The sequence below is a fragment of the Labrus mixtus genome, chromosome 3 (genome assembly GCF_963584025.1).
Source record: "Labrus mixtus chromosome 3, fLabMix1.1, whole genome shotgun sequence".
NCBI classification, from domain to species: Eukaryota; Metazoa; Chordata; class Actinopteri; order Labriformes; family Labridae; genus Labrus; species Labrus mixtus.
The window spans coordinates 34,935,209-34,952,708 of record NC_083614.1 but is presented as its reverse complement, the minus strand read 5'-3'; the positions used below and the strand labels follow the sequence as shown (position 1 = coordinate 34,952,708).

Genomic DNA, 17,500 nt, shown 5'->3' with positions numbered 1-17,500 from the left:
GCAGGCCTGATAACTGAAGGCTCTACCTCCCACAGTACATCTAGAGACCGTAGGTACCACGAGCAGGTCTGATAACCGAAGGCTCTACCTCCCATAGTACATTTAGAGACAGTAGGTACCACGAGCAGGTCTGATAACTGAAGGCTCTACCTCCCATAGTACATTTAGAGACCGTAGGTACCACGAGCAGGCCTGATAACTGAAGGCTCTACCTCCCACAGCACATTTAGAGACCGTAGGTACCACGAGCAGGCCTGATAACTGAAGGTCCTACTTCCCACAGTACATCTAGAGACCTTAGGTACCACGAGCAGTCCTGATAACTGAAGGCTCTACCTCGCACAGTACATTTAGAGACCGTAGGTACCACGAGCAGGCCTGATAACTGAAGGCTCTACCTCCCATAGTACATTTAGAGACAGTAGGTACCACGAGCAGGTCTGATAACTGAAGGCTCTACCTCCCATAGTACATTTAGAGACCGTAGGTACCACGAGCAGGCCTGATAACTGAAGGCTCTACCTCTCATAGTACATTTAGAGACTGTACCACGAGCATGCCTGATAACTGAAGGCTCTACCTCGCATAGTACATTTAGAGACCGTAGGTACCACGAGCAGGCCTAATAACTGAAGGCTCTACCTCCCATAGTACATTTAGAGACCGTAGGTACCACGAGCAGGCCTGATAACTGAAGGCTCTACCTCCCATAGTACATTTAGAGACTGTACCACGAGCAGGCCTGATAACTGAAGGCTCTACTTCCCACAGTACATTTAGAGACCGTAGGTACCACGAGCAGGCCTGATAACTGAAGGTCCTACTTCCCACAGTACATCTAGAGACCGTAGGTACCACGAGCAGGCCTGATAACTGAAGGCTCTACCTCGCACAGTACATCTAGAGACCGTAGGTACCACGAGCAGGTCTGATAACCGAAGGCTCTATCTCCCATAGTACATTTAGAGACCGTAGGTACCACGAGCAGGTCTGATAACTGAAGGCTGTACCTCCCATAGTACATTTAGAGACCGTAGGTACCACGAGCAGGTCTGATAACTGAAGGCTCTACCTCCCATAGTACATTTAGAGACAATAGGTACCACGAGCAGGTCTGATAACTGAAGGCTCTACCTCCCATAGTACATTTAGAGACCGTAGGTACCACGAGCAGGTCTTATAACTGAAGGCTCTACCTCGCATAGTACATTTAGAGACCGTAGGTACCACGAGCAGGTCTGATAACTGAAGGCTTTACCTCCCATAGTACATTTAGAGACCGTAGGTACCACGAGCAGGTCTTATAACTGAAGGCTCTACCTCCCATAGTACATTTAGAGACTGTAGGTACCACGAGCAGGCCTGATAACTGAAGGCTCTATCTCCCATAGTACATTTAGAGACTGTATCACGACAGTCTCATTTACAGATCAAATACGTCTACACAAGTAAAAACAGGGAATTCATAAAACAATGTGTCATAAATTTTTCAAGAACAGTCTATTTTAACCTTCGTAATATATCCAAGATCAGGAATATCCTGTCGCAAAATGATGCAGAAAAACTAGTTCATGCATTCGTTACCTCCAGACTGGATTATTGTAACTCTCTTTTGTCAGGGTGCTCTGGTAAGTCTCTAAAGACTCTTCAACTAGTCCAGAACGCTGCAGCTGGTGTACTAACCAGAACTAGGAAAAGGGATCACATTACTCCTGTGTTGGCCTCTCTGCACTGGCTCCCTATACAGTCTAGAATAGAATTCAAGATCCTTCTTCTCACTTACAAAGCTCTAAATGGTCAGACACCATCTTATCTTAAGGAGCTACTAGTGCCGTACTGTCCCTCGAGAACATTACGGTCCCAGAATGCAGGCCTACTAGTGGTACCTACAGTCTCTAAATGTACTATGGGAGGTAAAGCCTTCAGTTATCAGGCCTACTAGTGGTACCTACAGTCTCTAAATGTACTATGGGAGGTAGAGCCTTCAGTTATCAGACCTGCTGGTGGTACCTACAGTCTCTAAATGTACTATGGGAGGTAAAGCCTTCAGTTATCAGGCCTGCTGGTGGTACCTACAGTCTCTAAGTGTACTATGGGAGGTAAAGCCTTCAGTTATCAGGCCTGCTGGTGGTACCTACAGTCTCTAAATGTACTATGGGGGGTAAAGCCTTCAGTTATCAGGCCTGCTCGTGGTACCTACAGTCTCTAAGTGTACTATGGGAGGTAAAGCCTTCAGTTATCAGGCCTGCTCGTGGTACGTACAGTCTCTAAGTGTACTATGGGAGGTAAAGCCTTCAGTTATCAGGCCTGCACGTGGTACCTACAGTCTCTAAATGTACTATGGGAGGTAGAGCCTTCAGTTATCAGGCCTGCTCGTGGTACCTACAGTCTCTAAGTGTACTATGGGAGGTAAAGCCTTCAGTTATCAGGCCTGCTGGTGGTACCTACAGTCTCTAAATGTACTATGGGGGGTAAAGCCTTCAGTTATCAGGCCTGCTCGTGGTACCTACAGTCTCTAAATGTACTATGGGGGGTAAAGCCTTCAGTTATCAGGCCTGCTCGTGGTACCTACAGTCTCTAAATGTACTGTGGGAGGTAAAGCCTTCAGTTATCAGGCCTGCTGGTGGTACCTACAGTCTCTAAGTGTACTATGGGAGGTAGAGCCTTCAGTTATCAGACCTGCTGGTGGTACCTACAGTCTCTAAGTGTACTATGGGGGGTAAAGCCTTCAGTTATCGGGCTCCTCTCCTCTGGAATCACCTTCCTTCAGACACAGTCTGTATTTTTAAGAATAGACTTAAAACTTTCCTTTTTGATAAATCTTATTGTTAGGGCTGGTGCTGGTGTAGACCAGCTCTTAGTTATGCTGCTATAGGCTTAGACTACCGGGGGAACTGGCACCCTGAACTCCTCTCTCTCTCTCTCTGTGCATATACAGTACATCATATTACTGCATGTATCTATCTGTAAATCTCAGTCACTAACCACCTACTTTCCTGGGAGCTCTTGAGCTCTCTTAGGCTCCTCAAGATCGTTGGTTGACGGCCTGCCAGAACAACAACAGATTTCTGCCTTTTAATAAGAAAGTTTTTTCTTACCACTGTAACTTTTGCTGCTTTGCTAAAGTGCTCATGATGGATAGACCGGATCTTTGTAACATAGCAATGAGTAAGGTCTTTTACCTGCTTTTTGTAACATAACAATGAGTAAGGTCTTTTACCTGCTTTATGTAACATAACAATGAGTAAGGTCTTTTACCTGCTTTTTGTAACATAACAATGAGTAAGGTCTTTTACCTGCTTTTTGTAACATAACAATGAGTAAGGTCTTTTACCTGCTTTATGTAACATAACAATGAGTAAGGTCTTTTACCTGCTTTATGTAACATAACAATGAGTAAGGTCTTTTACCTGCTTTATGTAACATAACAATGAGTAAGGTCTTTTACCTGCTTTTTGTAAAGTGTCTCGAGATAACACTTGTTATGAGTTGACGCTATACAAATAAAAATTGATTGATTGATTGATAAGTAGTTCATATTCTTCTTTCCTTCACTCAGTAAAAGTAGTTCAAGTTAACTGCACAAGTAAAAATGGTCCGGTATAGAAAGATTCATGTATATATTAATGAACCTGAACATGGATTCACAGTTAGTCTGAATATTAATATTTTGTTCATCTGTTGTGAAATGGAGAATCAATAAAGTACACACTTTTGTGCTGTCATGAGAAAAAAAGTGTCTTCTTCATCCCATCAATGCAAACAAGAAGAGATTCATAACATTACCTATGTTAGTGCAGATCATATAACTGGCAGATATTGGATTATTTAAAACATGATTGTGCATTCAAGTGGATGTTTGTACGGGCCTTGTTGGTGAGTAGCCTGCAATCTGTCACGTCTGCCTCATTCAGCACTGTGTACATGTTTCATGGCCCGTCGCCTCCTTCAAGTCGGTACGGCCCTGCGTTAGGGGAACATGGTGAGGTGGATTTTACGTCACAAAGTTTAGATTTTAATGTTTCATACGTTCTCTTCTTCTTTGACAATAAACACACAACACTCAGTTGAAGGGAAACTTTTATTTCAAACCATCATAACAATTAGTGTTCAATACACACAATACTCTGAGAGTGTGTCTGTGTGTGTGTGTCTCTGTGTCACTGTGTGTGTGTGTGTGTGTGTGTGTCTGTGTGTCTGTCTATGTGTGTGTGTGTGTGTGTGTGTGTGTGTGTGTCTGTCTATGTGTGTCTGTCTATGTGTGTGTGTCTGTGTGTGTGTGTGTGCGTTGGGGATGTGAATCATAAGAAAATTAAATCTGATTGAAACAAAAACAAATGTTTGAATGTTGTGAAATAAAATCTTTAAAAAAGATAAATTTAAAATCTAAATGTTGAATTTTCTACTTTCATTGAAACTCAAACTTCATTTAAACATTTGAACTTCAGGGTTTCCATCTGATTTTAAAGAAGCGTCGCTGCAGAGAACTTACGACCCCCCCTCCCCCCCTTCATAAAATCTGAATCGAGTTTGATCGTCCAATAAAAACGAACATCTTCGCCATCTCAACGTTTCTAATCAAAACAAAGCTTCAGATGATTTCCTGTTTGGAATAAAGATCCATTCAAAGTGAAAGAAGTGAAACGTGGAAACTTGGAAGTTCTGCTGGTCGCTGATCAAAGTCGTCGTCGTACCAAAGAGACGAGAAAACAAATTCAATAAATAAATAAGTTAAAGATGGAAATGTTGGACTTTAGGTCGAAATAAAAACAGACAGTTTGGTCTTCAGGTTTCAGATTCTAAATAAAAACGTTACACGCTCAGTTTACGCGCCAGATTCAGCCGGACACTTTAAAACTACAAGTCCCAGAAATCACTGTAAGGCCCATCCAATCAGAGAGCCGCTGTTGCCAGGCGGATAACAGCAGGCCGAGGTCAAAGGTCATCTTTTAAAAACTTCTTTGATAAATTTAGACTCTTGATTCGTTAAAAAAATAACAATCCAGCAGCTGAGGCTCATGGGTAATGTAGGATTCAGATTAGCGCTGTTTCACAGGAAATATAAAAACTACGATTCTGGAAAAAGAACTACAAAATTGTATTGGAGATCTGTGCTCACGCAGGTTACATGGATCAATCTGCATTTAATAAAACAGTAGAAGAACGTATAGTTCTCCTTTTAACAACTTCACGTCTCTTTGTGCCGATTAGAAAACTACAAGTCTTCTCTGTAAACTACAAAACAAAATGTTTCTACCTGATCGTCCAGCTGAAGTCACGTGTGATGACATCATCTTTACGGCACATTTCAGAATGGAGATGATGTCATCGTCAAATTAAGCTCTTATTTTGAAGCTCTACACATGACATCATTATTGAACAGAGTGACATCATCACAGATGATCACATGATCAGGAGCATAGGTTAACAACGATCGAATCAAAGATCAGAAACGCCACGAGCGGCTCAAACACTGAAAGTGAAACTAAAAGTGAGGACCAATCAGAGAAGCTGAACACGGAGCCGTCACAGCTACAGTTAGCAGGTGATGGTAATATCATCTTCTAAATATTCTGTGACGTTTCACAGCTCATGCTAACATGCTAACGTCTGTTAGCAGGTGAGCTGGACCTCCTGATCCAGCAGACAGGAAGTGACACGTAGTGACAGGGGATAACTGTGCAGTGATGTCACACAGGTACGCTGTGCAGGGAGTAACTGAGCATGCTCACTAAAAGGACTCTACCCAAGGTCCATCCATTGGTCTGGTTTGGTTGTCACCATGGCAACAAAGATAGTCTTCTCTCCGTCTCCTGTTTTCTGGCACACCCATGCAGAGGTCACAGGTGAGGTTGGCGGGGCTCGTAGTGGGTGGGGCTCTGTGCTCAGAACTCGACCTTGCAGGCGGGGAAAGTCTCCTCCTGCATGGCCACGGTGCTGTTGCTGCCCAGAACGATGATTGACAGCTCCTTCTGCCTATCGTGAGTCTCCTGGTACCACTCGTGCATCGCCAGCGAATCAAAAGTCGGGATCAGCGTCACCTGTAAGGGAGGGGGGGTGAAGGAACAGACCAATCAGAGAGCAAATCATAAGAGAGCAAACCAAAAGGCGGAGTGATGTCACAGACCTGGAGCTCCGGCCAGCTGCTCTTCCCCTCCAGCAGAGCGTCCAGGATGCTCCTCATCGCCGCCTCCTTCACCGGCTCGTCCCCGCTCACGATGTAGTGAGACGAGCGAAGTCGTCTGAAGAACTCCAGGTCCACAGAGGAGGAGGAGGAGCCAGAGGGCAGGTACGCCAGGTCCACATAGACCGCAGAACCTGCAAAACCTGCGGCCTTTGCTCCTGCTGGAAGTCAGAGTTTATAGTTTTTAAAACATGGAAGTTTAATGAGCCCGATGGCGTCCTGCATTCAGTCTGCTCAGTGAAGAAGAGACCAAACCAGAACGCAGTTCATGACATTCAGAGGAAGATCTAAACTAAAGGGGGCGGGGGGAGGACTGTGGGACCATTTACAGTCTCAGGTGTGAGCATGCCTACCTGACGATGACGGTTTTGGGGTTCCAATTCTGGAGCCTCCGAGTGAGTTTCTGGATGAGGGCTTCGTGTCCAGGCTGGAGGTCATCCTCAGTGACCCCGTGGTCACACTGCTCTTTGATTTAGCGCTCTGAGCCGTGGTACTTCCGGAAGTCGTCTTCTGCAACGAAGCCGTCGGTTTCTTGGTCTTTGAACTCTTCAGGTTCTTGGACGAACCATCGGCCTCGATGTCAGCCATGCAGGCTCCAGGATGGGGGGGTAAGGGGGGCAGATCCTTTACAGGGGCTGGGGGCGGATCCCCCACCCTGTAAGAGATGTGTGGACTGCAGTCTTCATCAGAGTCCATATCTGCCGTGATAGAGGGACAGTCCTCGGTCCCTGGGGGGACGTCAGAGTCTGTGGTTGTTGTGAGGGAGTTGCTGACTGATGTGGGCGGAGTCTCTTGGCTGAAGGCTGAAGGGCAGTCCTGTGAGTGGTTGTTGTTGTCAGAGAGGTCTGGAGAGGTCAGAGGATGGAGGTGCTGATGCTGGAACTCGCAGGGGGAAACCAAACAGAGATCCACGTCATGAGGAATGTCTGAAACCAGCTCTGACAGCGTGTGGACACCTGACCCACGCCTGTCAGGGTCAGTCAAGGTCATCCCTGTGTTCAAGTCCGAGTCACTGACGTGTCCGTTAGAGTAGAATCCTTTGGGTGAGCCCACCTGCTCTAAAGACACGGACAGGGACTCATCCACCTCTGTGGACTGAGGAGACCCCATCTCAGCTGGCAGGGAGGTCGCCGTGGACGACGAGTTCTCTTTAAAAGGACTGAGCATCAGAAGACCTGACTGTTTGTCTTGAGTGGACGTGGAAGTTTCCAGACCTTCCCTCAGCGAACCGCCCTGTTTCCAGTCCAGACCTGATCCTCTGTCCTCGCCTAAACCCTGACGGTCCTCCTCAGAGGATCCTGCTGCACCCTGTGAGGAGGACTCTGCAGGAGAGACCCCCTCCAGAGTCTTCTCCTCTGAGCTCACGCAGACATCCTCTTTCCCGTTTTCCAGAGAGCATGCAGTCGGGGAGAGGTCAAAGTTCACCCCGAGATGATCTCTGACCTGGTCCATCTGAGTGCTGCGGAACTTCTCTGGGCTCTCTACGTTCGGGGAGGGGTTCCCGTTGGCTGCAGGGACCTTTGAGTTTAGACCGCTGTTCCCGTTGTGATCCTCCAATCGAAGTCTTTGAAGTTCCTCTGTCATGTCCTCAGACGTCTTACAGCCTTCTTTCTGGATTTCCTGCTCCTTCGATCCTGGCCTACCTTTGGTCCCTTTGCTCCCCGGGTCTTTCTTTGGAAGAGAACCATCTTTCTTTAGAGTTCCGCTCGGACCTGAAGCTTTCCTTAGTTCTGTACTTCCTGTTGATGCTCCGCTTGTTGTTTTCTTAATTTCTTTGACGGCCGGTTTTCCGTCTTTCTTTTGGTCTTTTTTTGGTTCAGGTTTGACGTCTTTCTTTGGTTTCATACTTACAGTTTCCTTCTTCACCGCTTCTTTCTTTACGACAGGAAGCGGCGCCTTCTCATCCTTCTTCACTTCCTTTTTCTCTTCTTTCTTTGGAACCATCTTTTCAGCAGCTTTCTGGGGCTTTGATTTGGCATCTGTGTCTTTGAGTTTGGGCTCCCCATCCTTCTTCTCTTTAGTCTCACCTGCTGCCTTTGGCTTCACTTTCACCTCCTGTTTTTTCACGTCTACTCGTCCGTTCTTGTCTTTCTGGAAGGCACTGCTGACTCGGACCTCCTTGGACTGAGATTTAAGGCTTTCCCGGCTCTCTGCTCGTTTCGGTTGTTTCTCACTTCTGGATGTTTCGAGATCCTTCAAACACACAACCGGATGTCTGAGGAAATTCAGATGTTTCAGTTTTTCAAGTCCCTCCAGAATTTTGATTTGGGGAGTGCATCCTGGGAAAAGGACACGTATGATCTTCTCCTGAGGGTTGGATGGATGCCAGACCAGCAGGGCACAAATGGAAACGAGGCATGGCAGAGGGAGGTCGGAGCCCTTTGATCCGCTGTTTGGCCAAGTCTGCATCAAAGCTTCAAGGTGTTTGCTGCCACTGACTGGATTCAGGGTGTACAGCTCCAGACGGCCCACTCCCATCTTCTGGAACAGGATTACTGGTTCTATAGTGGGTCCATTGGCCCGGCTCAGAGGTTCAGCTTTGACCTCCAGTCTTTGTAAGTGCTGCAAGGTAAGCGCCACCAAGTCCGAGCTCCGCAGCTCGCCCAGATCCCCCTTAACGGACTTCAACCTGACGGGAGCATTGAGGAAGACGACCCCGATCTCAGGGGAGATCAGGTTCTTAGTCCAGTCCTCTTCAGTCTGAGCTCCAGCAGACTCCTCCTCCTGCTCTGCCAACTTCCTGCTCAACAGACTGTTCACGCCGGGCAGATTGTCCACGCCGATGTGAGTCAGGAGCACCGAGTCGATCCTGTCCAGGTGTCGAACCAGTTTCCAGAAGCAGGATTGCGGATCAGAGCCGCCGTTCACCAGCACGTTAAAACCGTTCACAGCAAAGAAAGCAGAGTCGCCCCGCCCCCCGGGGAAGATGTAGCAACATGGTCGAGACAGTTTCAGGAAGCCCACGGTGCTCGGGGGCTCCAGGAGCTCGAAGGGCGACTCGGGCTCCAGAGACTCGGAGAGGTATTCTGTGAACTCATGCAGACCCTCCATCTCTGGGAGGACGGGGGGTGGGTTGATCCGGATGTTTATCAGGGTTTGTGTCTCTAACACAGAGTCCTTCCAGAGTCCGACGTCTGGACAGCTGAGGGTGAGGCTGGCCTTCAGCGCTGCAGAGCTCAACAGCTCCCCCATCTGCAACAGAGAGGAACTGCATGAGAGAAGAGTTCAGCAGGTAGGTCAGGCTGAGAACGCTGAGCTACATCGAGGCTGTATGAAATAAACACCGTCTGTGGACACGGGCCGTGATACATAACGTACAGAAGTGACAGGGGGTCGGCATGATACCAGAACGTTAACATTTGAAATGATCATATACTGACACCTGTTTGTTACCACGGCAACAAAAATAGAAGTCCTAGATACCCAGGTGAACTCCTGCACACCTGTCGAGTTTTTAAAGCTTCAGTATTATCCCATCGATCACGAACATAATAGAGATATCATCAAGAAGTATCTGCAGAGAACCCCCATAGAACCCCCGCAGACCCCCGATCCAGACATAAGCTAATCAGACCTGTTAGGCTGTAAACATGTTAATGTCCGGCTCTTCCTGAGCTAAAGATGGCGTCGACTGAGACGACAACAGCGATCAGAGACGAGCTGGAAGCTGCAGAGTCATCCTCAGTGGGTCACATTGTCATCTCGGAAATCCCCGACTCCAGAGGGATCCATGAGAATCACATCTCTGCAGCCTCAGGGAGTTTCTCTCTAAGTAACAGCTGATGTCATGTAACAGCTGATGTCATGGTAACAGCTGATGTAATGTAACAGCTGATGTCATGGTAACAGCTGATGTCATGTAACAGCTGATGTAATGGTAACAGCTGATGTCATGTAACAGCTGACGTCATGGTAACAGCTGATGTCATGGTAACAGCTGATGTAATGGTAACAGCTGATGTCATGGTAACAGCTGATGTCATGTAACAGCTGACGTCATGGTAACAGCTGATGTAATGGTAACAGCTGATGTCATGTAACAGCTGATGTCATGGTTCAATTCAATAAACTTTATTTGTCCCCAGGGGGCAATTCAAAGGCACACAGAGCAGTAAATTAACAACAGTGCAAGTAAACGAAACATTTAAACCTAAATATAAAGTGTCAATTTAAATACAACTTAAAGCTTAAACTTAACTTAAAAATACAAAATATAAAAGAGTAGATATAAGTGGACAATGATCGGACTAACAGATGTAAACAGATGTAACCATAACAGCTGATGTCATGGTAACAGCTGATTTCATGTAACAGCTGATTTCATGTAACGGCTGATGTAATGTAACAGCTGATTTCATGGTAACAGCTGATGTCATGGTAACAGCTGATGTCATGTAACAGCTGATGTCATGGTAACAGCTGATGTCATGTAACAGCTGATGTCATGGTAACAGCTGATGTCATGGTAACAGCTGATTTCAAGGTAACAGCTGATGTAATGTAACAGCTGATGTCATGTAACAGCTGATGTCATGGTAACAGCTGATGTCATGGTAACAGCTGATGTCATGTAACAGCTGATGTCATGGTAACAGCTGATGTCATGTAACAGCTGATGTCATGGTAACAGCTGATGTCATGGTAACAGCTGATTTCAAGGTAACAGCTGATGTAATGTAACAGCTGATTTCATGGTAACAGCTGATGTAATGTAACAGCTGATGTCATGGTAACAGCTGATGTAATGTAACAGCTGATGTCATGGTAACAGCTGATTTCATGGTAACAGCTGATGTAATGTAACAGCTGATGTCATGGTAACAGCTGATTTCATGGTAACAGCTGATGTAATGTAACAGCTGATGTCATGGTAACAGCTGATTTCAGAGGGGTACAACTTTGGTAGTGGGAGTGCGCCCGATGAGTGCATATCATGAATCAGAGGGGCGGGCTCTGACCTCTTCATCAGACAGGATGTGGATCAGGTCTCTGACGGAGAAACATCCTCTCTGTAACACCACGTCTCCGCTCTCCTCCACACACTGACCCATGACCACCAGCAGCTTGTGACGCGACGAATCACAGAGCAGCCGCCGCACCTGAACGCAACACACAGGAAACACATCATCACACACACCATCATCATCATCATCATCATCCACACACACACACACACACACACACACACACACACACACACACACACACACACACACACACACACACACACACACACACACACACACACACACACACACACACACACACACACACACACACACACACACACACACACACACACACACACACACACACTTGAAGTGGATCAGGGTGAGACAGATATACACGAGGACAAAATTATTAGCCCCCCTATGAAAATTTCATTTATCATTTATTTCCCAAGTGCTATTAAACAGGCAAAGAATTTTTAACACAGCTTTTTCAAACATCCTAGTTTTATTTTGGATGCTTACATTATTTTACTTTGCACACAGAAACTAAATTATTTCACAAAAAACAAAAACTACCAGGGTCAAAAATATTAGCCCCTTAAGAACTGACCTTTTTATTGAGCCATAGCACAAACCACTGTTGTGCAATGATGTGCATTAACTTTGTAATGCTCAAAGCTTGTAAAATCAAGTTAAAATTGAGGGTTATCTCCCAATATACACACAGTATAAAAACGTCAGTAAGGGTTTGAGCTGTCACTTGAGAAAGCATCATGCCAAAAACAACAGAAATCAGTTTAGACTTGAGAAAAAGAATTGTTGATGCTCACAAAGCAGGAGAAGGATATACAAAGTTATCACAGCGTTTCCAAGTGTCAAGAACTGGAGTGAGAAGTATCATCAAGAAATTAAAAGAGAGTCACACAGTACAGAACAAGCCTGGCAGAGGTAGGAAGCGAAAGATTTCAAAGACTCTGGAAAGAAAACTAGTGAGAGATGTGTCTAAAGACCCCAGAACAACTGCCAAGACACTAGTGAATGACTTAGCCAAGTCGGGAATTGTAGTCTCAAAGAAGACAGTCACTAGAGCTCTGCACAGGAATGGACTGCGAGGTTGCAGACCAAGAAAAACTCCACTTCTGCAGAAGAGACACCTTCAAGTCAGACTGAAGTATGCTAAGGACAACCTGGAGAAATATTATGCATCCTTTGGTCAGATGAGACGAAATTAGAGCTCTTTGGCCATAGAGACATTGCTTATGTTTGGAGAAAGAAGGGAGAGGCGTATAACCCAAAGAACACGGTCCCCACAGTGAAACACGGTGGTGGGAGTATTATGCTGTGGGGATGTTTCAGTGCGTCTGGAACTGGGAATCTCGTCAAAGTGGAAGGAATCATGAAGAAAGAAGGATATGTGAAGATTTTGAAAGAAAACCTCAAGCAGTCAGCAGCAAAACTGGGTCTGGGTCGTCGCTTTGTCTTCCAACACGACAACGACCCAAAGCATACGTCGCTCCTGGTGAAGAACTACCTCCAGAAGACCAAAGTGAACATTATTGACTGGCCTGCACAAAGCCCTGACTTGAATCCCATTGAAGATCTGTGGGGTGAACTGAAGACCAAGGTCCATGCCAGAAGGCCATCAAATCTGGAGGAGCTTGAGAGATTTGCCAAAGAAGAATGGGCTGGGATTCCTCAGGAGACGTGTCAGAGACTTGTTGAAAACTACAACAAACGACTGCAGGCTGTTACCCAGCAAAAAGGATACACAATTGACTATTAGCATCAGGGGGGCTAATAATTTTGACCCTGGTAGTTTTTGTTTTTTGTGAAATAATTTCGTTTCTGTGTGCAAAGTAAAATAATGTAAGCATCCAAAATAAAACTAGGATGTTTGAAAAAGCTGTGTTAAAAATTCTTTGCCTGTTTAATAGCACTTGGGAAATACTTTGAAAAAAATGAAATTTTCATAGGGGGGCTAATAATTTCGTCCTCATCTGTACATGATATAATCAGCTGAAGAAAGTGAATCAGTTCCACAAATTAAACTGTTAAACTCAAAAAAACACATACTCTCTCCCCCCCTGCCCCCCTCCCTCTCTCTCTCCCCCCCTCTCTCTCTCTGCCCCCTCCCTCTCTCTCTCCCCCCTCTCTCTCTCTCTCCCCACCTCCCCCCCCCTCTCTCTCCCCCCTCTCTCCCCCCCCTCTCTCTCCCCCCTCTCTCTCTCTCTGCCCACCTCTCTCCCCCCCCTCTCTCTCACACCCTCTCTCTCTCTCCCCCCCTCTCTCCGCTCCCTCTCTCTCCCCCCGCCTCTCTCTCCCCCGCTCCCTCCCCCCCTCTCTCTCTCTCTGCCCCGCTCCCTCTCTCTCCCCCTCTCTCTCTCTCCCCCTCCCTCTCTCTCTCTGCCCCCTCCCTCTCTCTCTCTCTCTCCCCCCGTCTCTCCGCCCCGCTCCCTCTCTCTCCCCCCCTCTCTCTCTCACACCCTCTCTCTCTCTCTCCCCCCTGTCTCTCTGCCCCGCTCCATCTCTCTCCCCCTCTCTCTCCCCTCCCTCTCTCTCTGTCTCCCCCCCCCTTCTCTCTCTCTCTCCCCCCCTCTCTCACTCACCTCAGAGCAGATGAAGTCATGAGCTGGATTCACAACAACCTGAGTGTCCAACAGGTCGCTGCGGTGCTGTAGAGTCCTCTGACCTGTAGGGGGCGCCACAGTCTGACATTAATCAATTCATTAACCGCTTCCTATTTGGGATCCCTAACCACTTCCTGTTTCTGTGCTTAACTTCCTGTCCTAACCTTCACTCTGCCAGAAGGGCCTTACTGTTTTTCAAAATAAAAGCACACAGCAAGTAAAGTACTCTCAGCACAAGCCAGGACAAACTTTCAAAATAAAAGCCTAACAAGTTCTATGAAATATGAAATAATGGACATACATCCAACATCCGACAGAAACACGATGTGTGTCTCTACATCCAACAGGAACACAATGTGTGTCTCTACATCCAACAGAAACACGATGTGTCTCTACATCCAACAGGAACACGATGTGTGTCTCTACATCCAACAGGAACACGATGTGTGTCTCTACATCCAACAGAAACACGATGTGTCTCTACATCCAACAGGAACACGATGTGTGTCTCTACATCCAACAGAAACACGATGTGTGTCTCTATATCCAACATCTGACAGAAACATGATGTGTGTCTCTACATCCAACAGAAACACGATGTGTGTCTCTACATCCAACATCTGACAGAAACACGATGTGTGTCTCTACATCCAACATCTGACAGAAACACGATGTGTGTCTCTACATCCAACAGGAACACGATGTGTGTCTCTACATCCAACAGAAACACGATGTGTCTCTACATCCAACAGGAACACGATGTGTGTCTCTACATCCAACAGAAACACGATGTGTGTCTCTACATCCAACATCTGACAGAAACATGATGTGTGTCTCTACATCCAACAGAAACACGATGTGTGTCTCTACATCCAACATCTGACAGAAACACGATGTGTGTCTCTACATCCAACAGAAACACGATGTGTGTCTCTACATCCAACAGAAACACGATGTGTCTCTACATCCAACAGGAACACGATGTGTGTCTCTACATCCAACAGAAACACGATGTGTGTCTCTACATCCAACAGAAACACGATGTGTGTCTCTACATCCAACATCTGACAGAAACACGATGTGTGTCTCTACATCCAACAGAAACACGATGTGTGTCTCTACATCCAACAGAAACACGATGTGTGTCTCTACATCCAACATCTGACAGAAACACGATGTGTGTCTCTACATCCAACAGAAACACGATGTGTGTCTCTACATCCAACAGGAACACGATGTGTGTCTCTACATCCAACAGAAACACGATGTGTGTCTCTACATCCAACAGAAACACGATGTGTGTCTCTACATCCAACATCTGACAGAAACACGGTGTGTGTCTCTACATCCAACATCTGACAGAAACACGATGTGTGTCTCTACATCCAACAGAAACACGATGTGTGTCTCTACATTCAACAGAAACACGATGTGTGTCTCTACATCCAACAGAAACACGATGTGTGTCTCTACATCCAACAGAAACACGATGTGTGTCTCTACATTCAACAGAAACACGATGTGTGTCTCTACATCCAACAGGAACACGATGTGTGTCTCTACATCCAACATCTGACAGAAACACGATGTGTGTCTCTACATCCAACAGAAACACGATGTGTGTCTCTACATCCAACAGAAACACGATGTGTGTCTCTACATCCAACAGAAACAAGATGTGTGTCTCTACATCCAACATCTGACAGAAACACGATGTGTGTCTCTACATCCAACATCTGACAGAAACACGATGTGTGTCTCTACATCCAACATCTGACAGAAACATGATGTGTGTCTCTACATCCAACATCTGACAGAAACATGATGTGTGTCTCTACATCCAACATCTGACAGAAACACGATGTGTGTCTCTACATCCAACATCCGACAGAAACACGATGTGTGTCTCTACATCCAACATCCGACAGAAACACGATGTGTGTCTCTACATCCAACATCTGACAGGAACACGATGTGTGTCTCTACATCCAACATCTGACAGGAACACGATGTGTGTCTCTACATCCAACAGAAACACGATGTGTGTTTCTACATCCAACAGGAACACGATGTGTGTCTCTACATCCAACAGGAACACGATGTGTGTCTCTACATCCAACAGGAACACGATGTGTGTCTCTACATCCAACAGAAACACGATGTGTGTCTCTACATCCAACATCTGACAGAAACACGATGTGTGTCTCTACATCCAACAGGAACACGATGTGTGTCTCTACATCCAACAGAAACACGATGTGTGTCTCTACATCCAACATCTGACAGAAACACGATGTGTGTCTCTACATCCAACATCTGACAGAAACACGATGTGTGTCTCTACATCCAACAGGAACACGATGTGTGTCTCTACATCCAACAGAAACACGATGTGTGTCTCTACATCCAACAGGAACACGATGTGTGTCTCTACATCCAACATCTGACAGGAACACGATGTGTGTCTCTACATCCAACAGAAACACGATGTGTGTCTCTACATCCAACAGGAACACGATGTGTGTCTCTACATCCAACAGAAACACGATGTGTGTCTCTACATCCAACATCTGACAGAAACACGATGTGTGTCTCTACATCCAACATCTGACAGAAACACGATGTGTGTCTCTACATCCAACAGGAACACGATGTGTGTCTCTACATCCAACAGAAACACGATGTGTGTCTCTACATCCAACAGGAACACGATGTGTGTCTCTACATCCAACAGAAACACGATGTGTGTCTCTACATCCAACATCTGACAGAAACACGATGTGTGTCTCTACATCCAACAGAAACACGATGTGTGTCTCTACATCCAACAGAAACACGATGTGTGTCTCTACATCCAACATCTGACAGAAACACGATGTGTGTCTCTATATCCAACATCTGACAGAAACACGATGTGTGTCTCTACATCCAACAGAAACACGATGTGTGTCTCTACATCCAACAGAAACACGATGTGTCTCTACATCCAACAGGAACACGATGTGTGTCTCTACATCCAACAGAAACACGATGTGTCTCTACATCCAACAGAAACACGATGTGTGTCTCTACATCCAACAGAAACACGATGTGTCTCTACATCCAACAGGAACACGATGTGTGTCTCTACATCCAACAGAAACACGATGTGTCTCTACATCCAACAGGAACACGATGTGTGTCTCTACATCCAACAGAAACACGATGTGTCTCTACATCCAACAGGAACACGATGTGTGTCTCTACATCCAACAGGAACACGATGTGTGTCTCTACATCCAACAGGAACACGATGTGTGTCTCTACATCCAACAGAAACACGATGTGTCTCTACATCCAACAGAAACACGATGTGTGTCTCTACATCCAACATCTGACAGAAACACGATGTGTGTCTCTACATCCAACATCTGACAGAAACACGATGTGTGTCTCTACATCCAACAGAAACACGATGTGTGTCTCTACATCCAACATCTCAGTGACACAGAAACAAAATGCTCCCGGCGGCTCGATGAAAACGATGTGTGTCTCTACATCAGAGTCTGCAGGCTGCTGATCAGCTGATAGTGTTCATGGGTTTGAATCAGACAAACAGCAGTCTGTCTCACACACAGAGACACACACACACACACACACAGAGACACACACACACACACACACACACACAGAGACACACACACACACACAAACACACACACACACAGAGACACACACACACACACACACACACACAC

At 46.1% G+C, this 17,500-nt stretch overlaps 1 protein-coding gene across 2 annotated transcripts in view; it reads right to left on the bottom strand.

The window, feature by feature from the left end:
* Positions 1-4,067: 4,067 nt before the first annotated feature.
* Positions 4,068-17,500, bottom strand: part of map1sa (microtubule-associated protein 1Sa) — an 18,918-nt gene continuing 5,485 nt past the window's right edge. The window contains exons 3-7 of one of the 2 annotated variants that reach the window (XM_061034763.1): positions 13,743-13,825; positions 11,143-11,283; positions 6,538-9,376; positions 6,128-6,342; positions 4,068-6,041 (exon numbers count right to left, since the gene is read on the bottom strand). In XM_061034763.1, coding sequence (XP_060890746.1) covers positions 5,886-6,041; positions 6,128-6,342; positions 6,538-9,376; positions 11,143-11,283; positions 13,743-13,825 — 3,434 coding nt within the window. In that variant the 3' untranslated portion in view covers positions 4,068-5,885. Of the gene's footprint in view, positions 6,042-6,127; positions 6,346-6,537; positions 9,377-11,142; positions 11,284-13,742; positions 13,826-17,500 lie in introns of both variants that reach the window. The other variant, XM_061034761.1, reaches the window with a different exon arrangement.